This window comes from Mesocricetus auratus, unplaced genomic scaffold (genome assembly GCF_017639785.1).
Source record: "Mesocricetus auratus isolate SY011 unplaced genomic scaffold, BCM_Maur_2.0 Super-Scaffold_100676, whole genome shotgun sequence".
Taxonomy (NCBI): domain Eukaryota; kingdom Metazoa; phylum Chordata; class Mammalia; order Rodentia; family Cricetidae; genus Mesocricetus; species Mesocricetus auratus.
This window is the reverse complement of record NW_024429266.1, coordinates 9,601,223-9,608,747: the sequence shown is the minus strand read 5'-3', so window position 1 is coordinate 9,608,747 and position 7,525 is coordinate 9,601,223. Positions and strand designations below refer to the sequence as shown.

Genomic DNA, 7,525 nt, shown 5'->3' with positions numbered 1-7,525 from the left:
TATGCTTATAAGGTTGTTTATTTGACCTAAAACGCACAACGTTTGCACAAACATGAGTGATTTTTTTTTAATTAGAAATCAGGCCGCCGGGCAGCTGCCCCTCTGGGAACTGCGGGCGAGCCGAGAAGTTTGGCGGCGACCGAGGAGCTTCCCAGCCAGCTGCGATCTGAAGGTGGAAAGATCTGACCAGACCCTGAGGCACTCCAGGGCTGAGCAAAGTCTGCGTCTCCACGCCTGATGCCTCCTCGGAGCTACCGGCACAGAACCAGCACTCACCCGAACCCCGGGCTCTTTCCCTGCGGCTCCCGCAAGGTGGACTCCGTCCCTTGTCATTCCCAAGTGCCAGCCTACCTTAAACAACAAAGCCAAGGCCACCAAGGTTCCTCAGGCGCCCCAGGCTCCCGGCTGACTGTCAGTCAGGTTGCTAAAATGTCAAGTCTTTGTTCTAACAGGGAGAAGGCTGTTCTCCACTACGACAGGGCAGAGTGATTGGACTTTTACAGCCAAGGGGGCAGGGGGGAGGGTCTGAGGCAGGAATGAAGATTTCTCTAGAGGTGAGCGTTTGCCCTAGCTCTGCCCATCAGACTATCGGAACAATGGACCCCCAGGAAACTAGAAATACCCCCCCCATCCCCACCCCACCCCAAGTCTCAGGCTGAGAGAAGGAAGCGGCTGGAAGCCTCGTGCCAGCAAGAGGTGGAGCCGGTCCAACAGGGTTCCCGGGACCTCAGAGTGCGATGGAAGGGGTCACACCCTGACCAGAACGTCCTGCTGCTGCTGGACAGCATCTTGGAGCGGAGAAGGGACGGTGCCCGAACTCACGTTCACGCGATGCTGGAAGACTGAGGCTGCGGCGGAGGGCAGCTGAGGGCAGGCGATGGGGGCAGAGCAGGAATTCCTAAGGCTCCCCGAGAGGCCATTGTGCGAGGAGTGGGGAACGCAGGCTACCGGCAGGCGTGCACTGACTTTTGCTTCCGACTTGGGACACTCGTGATCTTTTTGACAACGACGGACACTCCTTCCTCAGCTGCCAGCTGCTCACTTTGGGCCCCTCTGGTACTCCAGTGTTCGCGCAGAAACTCTGCTTCAGCCCCGCTCCTCCCTCTCCAAACCCTGCCCACCCCCCAAGACCGACAGAAGCTCAGGCTCCTCCCCCAGAGCTCGAGACCACACCTGCAGGTTAGCTCTGGCCCCTAGACCTGCCGCGCGATTTCTCGCCTGCTTTTCTCAGATTAAACCCGGTCCTTTACTTTTTAATTCGCCTCCATTTGGCTTACAAGCACCAGCTGAGAAACCTACCACCGGGGATACAAAGAACGCCTATCACCCAGTATCTGTCCTGCAACAGTTTCTTGTCACACGTCCTAAATACTTTTTCTTGTTCAGTGCTCAGCCACCTATTGCCAATCCTCACTCCCACAAGACCCAGACTTCTGAGCGCACTGTGCTCAGCTAGCTGGTCACCTCGCTGTTCACTGTGGTCGAGCATGAAAGTCACGCTGTAGCTCTCATAGGTCCCCAGCTGGTGACACTACCCGGGGAGGCTGAGGCAGAGCCTACCTGAGGAGGAAGTTAGTCTGGGGGGGGGGGCGGGGTGCTGCACCGGGACCCATCCTGCCCGTCTGATTCCTGTGCTTGTCACGTAAAGAATGCTCCCTCTGCCCCCTCTGTCACGTGTTCCCACACTTGGCACTCTGCCCACCAGCGCAGCAGAGTGACCATGGTGGAACGCTTGGGGATTTCTGTCTCAGAGAAGCGGAGCTGGTACACGCAGGGATGAGTGCCACTGGGGACCAGGAGCCTGGTCCCCTCCCTGGGGAATGGTATGGGGATTGGGCAGGGGGGCTGGGGAGCTGGTACAGGGACAAGGGAGGAAGGGTAGGATAGGGGTTGACATGTGAATCAAGCATGTTTCTAATTTAAATTTAAAATATATTGGGAAAAAAAGGCGCCTGGGAGGTACCAAGAGCTGAGTGTGTTTTTCGTCCTTCCATTCCTCCTTGGGAATGTAAAGGGGAAAATAGCTTAAAACTTAATGGCTGACTTTAAACCCAGTGTGACTTTAAAAAAATGTGTCATGTCCAAGTTTTACCCAAGATGCAGCTTGCCTTCCACTTTTAACTCACAGCCAGAGGTGAGGGGTTGAACTCAGGCCCAGATCCCAGCCATAATGTCATAGAGTCTACAACCCTTTCACACAGTTCCTCATGTTGTGGTGACGCCCAACCATCAAATGATTTTCATTGCTACTTCATAACTGTGGTTTTGCTATTGTTATGTAAGTATCTGCTATTCAGGATATCAGATACCTCAAGGGGTCACAACTCACAAGTTAAGAACACTGGCTCAGACACGCAGTTCACGGTGTCTGTGCACACCATGACAAGAGGCAGTGTGTGGGACCCGGGGAAGATGCCCGACAACAACTCTGTAAAACGAGAAAGACACCCAGAAGCAGACATCACAGATGAAGTAGGAGGGACTTCACTCTTACCAATGACAAAGAAACCACCCAAGTTTAAGGGGGTTAACTCATTTATATGTTACTTTACTTGTTACAGCAAGCTATCTTATCTTTGTTATGAAAATAGATATAAACATTAAAAATGTCTCCTGCTTTCTCCTGCTTTTGAAGATTCTAGTCTTTTAAATTCTATTTTCTTGTAGAATTAGAGGAATTGACAATTAGAGATAATTATTAGAATTATTAGAATCCCAACGAAATATAAAGATACCATCTATGAACAAAATAACCCCATGATCTATGAAATCATTTCTATATTTAAGCGTAATTCTGGCTCTATAACAGTAAGGCAGAGGCAGCCATAAATCAGAACTCAGCAGGGCTCAACATCCAGGTCAAGAACGGGCCATGAGTGAGCATGTTGGCATGTTAGCACATAGACATCAGGGCACGATGACTCATTTTCCTGCTTCTCTTACACAATATACCTATAAAAAGTATACACTTTTTTTTAATTTGGCAGCTTTTAAGTTGACTCTAAACTTTCATTACCCAGCAGTATTAAAGGTAGTAATCAGAAAAAGGTAACAGTGGGGGGCCATTCAGAATAATCGTATGCACAATTCCATGTCTTTTTAAAACATCGTTATGTAAAATGTATATGCCCTCACAATCCCAAACCACCACTGGTACTTTCTCAAATTAACTGAGGGCATTCAAAGCCCTGAAGGAAAATCGGAGGTTCGTTTCCAGGACGACAGTCATGGCTGGCAGTCAGGACTCGCAGAAGTATCTCCTAGGACCTGGAAGCTGAATAAGCGATAGGATCTCTATTATTGTTACTTGGACTGTTGGTCATAAGTAATTCACACTTGAACAGAGCAGTCACTTTCTGAGGTTAAAATGCGGGGGATGTAAACTTCGACCTGCAAGAAGGTCCGGCACAGCGAACAGCTGCTTTTGAAGATGGGGTCCCCCCAGGACCCTAAGAAGGGTCTTTCTTACCCGATTCTGTGGGTTGTGGTCAGACTGTGCCCTACAGAGGCTCGTGTAAGTGAGGTGGGACCTCCTGAGGGTTCAATGGGTCACTGGGGCTGTGCCCTCAGGGAGGGACGCAGATAGATCTTGGGGTGCCCAGTGTGCTGGCTAGTGTATGTCGACTTGACTCAGGCTAGACTCATTTGGGAGAAGCTGCTGCCATGAGACTGGCCTGTGGGCAGGTCTGGTGCATTGTCTTGACTGACGGCTGACATGGGCCCTCTGAGGTGATGGTCCTGGGTTGAGCCGGGCAGCGGTGGCGCACAAGGCAGAGGCAGGCGGATCTCTGAGAGTTAGAGGCCATCCTGGTCTACAGAGTGAGTGCCAAGACAACAGGACTATTATACAGATAGACCCTGTCCAGAGAAACATAAGGAAACAAAACTTAAGAGAGAGAGACAAAGAGGCTGAGCAAGCCATGAAGATGGAGCCGGTACTCCTCCACGGCCTCTCCCTCAGTTCCTGCGTCCATGTTCCTGCCCTGACTTCCCTCAGCGATGGGCTGTTTGTTACTTTTAAGTGCAAGCAAAATAAACCCTTTTCTCCCTAAGTTGTTTTTGATCGTGGTGTTTATCACAGCAATAGAAACCCACCCTGCATACTGCTCTGAATAAGAATGGCCCCATAGGATCATATATTTCAGTGCTTAGTCAGCAGGGTGGAAATGTCCCAGCTAACGGCATGTTCTTGGCTTCTGTCAGACTGCTTGCTTGCTTGGCTTCCCCCTGCAACTCCAACCAGGGTGTAGTTTGTGTTCTTTGTCTCGAAGACCCCCTGTAATATGCATTCCTGGCTGCCCTGTGAGAAGGGTTTCTCTCCAGGCTGGTTTAACAGAAACTCTCAGTACGTCCTTTGGTCATGCTGCGTGGTCTCTGGGTTTTTAACCCCACAACAGTAGTCAAAGGATGTTTCACACTTCCTGTCTCATGTTTATACCACAGTGGCCCTTAAAGCTGAGCTACAGTCCAAACGGGCAATAAAAAAATCACACCTTGATGGGGGAAGTCCTTCTGTGTATACGTTTATCTTATTGGTTGTTGAATAAAGCACTGTTGGCCAATAGGGAAGCAAGATAGGTGGCATTAGAGGTTGAGGAGGATTCTGGAAAACAGGCACGGTCAGTCACCATGTAGGACACCAGAGGAGTAAGAGGTCAGGACCCTTTCTCCGGTAAGAGAAGACCATGTGGAAATACTCAGATTAACAGTTATGGGTTAAAAATTAAGTCAGAGCTAGCTGATAAGAAACCATAGCAAATGGCCAACAGCTTCATAACTAATATAGAGTCCTGTGTGTTCATTTGGGACTGATGCAGCTCAGGGACCAGGCTGGTGGGAAGAATGCACGATACAACCCCTAATATTTATTAAGTACCTTTATGTTTATATTACATCCTGATATAATGAATTAATAACAAAATAACCTCCATTAGATGTTTTGGTGAGGACAACCCTTATTTCCTATTTGCAGTCCATAGAAACTCAGAGCTAAGGATGACCCCGAGTGTAGCTGGTGTTACACCTAACCTACACCTGACACTACAGCACTTTGTCTTTAGGATGCGGCCCCACAGGCAGAAGCACTATTTGGAGCTGTGGTTTTGTTGGAGGAAGTGTCTCACTGCGGGGGTGGATTTTGAGGTCTCCTGTGCTCAAGCTATGCCCAGTATGAAACACAAACTCCTTCTCGGCTCCTTCTCCAGCACCATGTCTGCCTGTATGCCATGATGAAAATGGACCAAATGTCTGAAACTGTAAGCCAGCCCCAATCATATGTTCTCCTTTATGGCCATGGTGTCTCTTCACAGCAATAGAAACCCTCACTAAGACATGCTCAGTCACATGGGCAGGTGGCATGGCTGCAGAGAGGTCACCATGTGTGAGAATCCCAGGGAGGAATTAGAGAGAAAAGTGTCAGTCAGAGGTTTCAGCCATGAGTGACTTTAAGGAGTAGGAAATAGGGGCCAAGGCTTTAAGAGGAGCCCGCATGGCAGCTCTGAACCATCTGTAACTCCAGTTCCATGGGAGCCAAAGCCCTCTTCTGGCCTCTGCAGGTACTGCATATATAAAGTGTTTATACAGGCATGTAGGGAAAGCACTCAAATATAAATAAAAATCAGTAAACCTTACACACACACACACACAGACACACACACACAGACACACACACAGACACATACACACAGACACACACACACACAGACACACCACATACACACACCACACACACACACCACACACACATACACACACACACAGACACACACACACACACGCACACACACACCACACACACACACATCACACACACACACCACACACAGACACACACACACACCACACCACACACACACACACACACACCACACACACACACACACACACCACACCACACACACACACACACACACACACACACACACAGCTTCTGGAAGGCTAGATAACAGGTTTTTCAAGGGGAGCTGTTTAGAGCCTTCAAGGGAAAGTCTGCCAACGATTCCTCATTCCTATAACTAAGGATTCAGGGCTCGAGCTGACCTGATGCAATCAGTGTAAGAATATTATTTTCTACCTCAGCATCATAATCTAGTCATCTCGACACGCTGATTCTTTAAGTTAAATTTAAGAGACGTCTGATAAAACCCTGGCTTCCAATCACCCCCCCCCACACACACACACAGAAAAAAATAACACACCTAACTCTAGAGGGTCATTTGCCTTCATTTCTTATTCCCTTTTCGTTGTCAGTGACATTTTTTTCCAGACAGGGTTTCTCTGTGTAGCTCTGGCTGTCCTGGAACTCACTCTGTAGACCAGGCTTGCCTTGAACTCAGAGATCCGCCTGCCTCTGCCTCCCAGGTGCTGGCATTAAAGGTGTGTGCCACCACCAACTGGCAAAATATTTTTAAATTTTTTAAAGCATCAGAAGACAAGGAAATGTGGTTGTGCTGTCAAAACAGAGCTCTTGGAGGGAATAAAACTTTTACCGTGTCAGCCACTGGGCCCGTTAGTCCACCATGCGATACACAGGGTCGCCAACTCTCAGGGTTCCAACTCTTTCCACTGAGAAGTACATCCCAAAAAGGGGAGACGTCTGGTACAAACTCTTCACAGAGGGGTCACACAGGCGGTAGCTGAAAGAGAGTCAGAACCATCATCAGACCCCCAAAGGAAACAGGAGTCTAGTGTTTTCTACAGGACTCGGAAATTAGCTCCTTAGGCAGTTATGGGTCAACAACAAGTCTTTTCTAAAGGTGGCCAGGGATGACTGTAAGCAAATAGCCAAATAATTGTGGGTTTTCTAAAGCTAGGAGGATCTCTGAGTTCGAGGCCAGCCTGGTCTACAGAGCAAGTTTCAGGACAGCCAAGATTACAGAAACCCTGTGTCTAAAAAAACCAAAAATAATAATAATTACAATATTAATAAGAGTAAGTGTGGGTTTGTGTAAGTATTATACAAGCACTTTATTACACAGGTACCTGGGACTCACAGCTCACAGGGAAAAATGCTCATGAAACCACAAAGTAGAACCGCCCCTCCCCCACCATGTTGACTCACCTTCATTGTCAATGACACAACCCAGAACCACCTGAGACGAGAGTCTCAATGAGAGGCTGTCTACACTGGATTGGCCTGTGGGCGTGTCTTAACTAAGTTATCCAGCCCACTGTGGGCGGCACCATTCCCTAGGCAGGGGGCTCCTGAACTGTCTAAGAGTGGAGAAGTCAGGCTGAGCACAGGCAAGCATGTGTGCTCTCATTTCTCAGCTGGCGACTATGGATGGGACGTGACTGTTTTACAGCCTGCTTTAACATCCCCTCAATGATGCACTGTAACCTGGAACTGTGAGGTAAAATAAACCTCTTTCTCCCTTAAATTGCCTTTGTCGGGGATTTTTGTCAAAGCTCTGGTTCGAGGCATTTACTCCCTATGCTTCCAACTTCTCCAACATTAAGGCTCAAGACTGGAATTCCCTGTAAACAAAAATCAAGGTACGGATGCCAGTGGCTGATGGGAATGCTC

At 48.6% G+C, this 7,525-nt stretch overlaps 1 protein-coding gene across 2 annotated transcripts in view; it reads right to left on the bottom strand.

The window, feature by feature from the left end:
• Positions 1-7,525, bottom strand: part of Mtarc2 (mitochondrial amidoxime reducing component 2) — a 33,516-nt gene continuing 25,991 nt past the window's right edge. For both annotated transcript variants that reach the window (XM_005082430.4, XM_040739054.1), the window contains exons 7-8: positions 6,489-6,635; positions 1-3,274 (exon numbers count right to left, since the gene is read on the bottom strand). In XM_005082430.4, the coding sequence (XP_005082487.1) occupies positions 6,509-6,635 (127 nt within the window). In that variant the 3' untranslated portion in view covers positions 1-3,274; positions 6,489-6,508. The remainder of the gene's footprint in view (positions 3,275-6,488; positions 6,636-7,525) is intronic.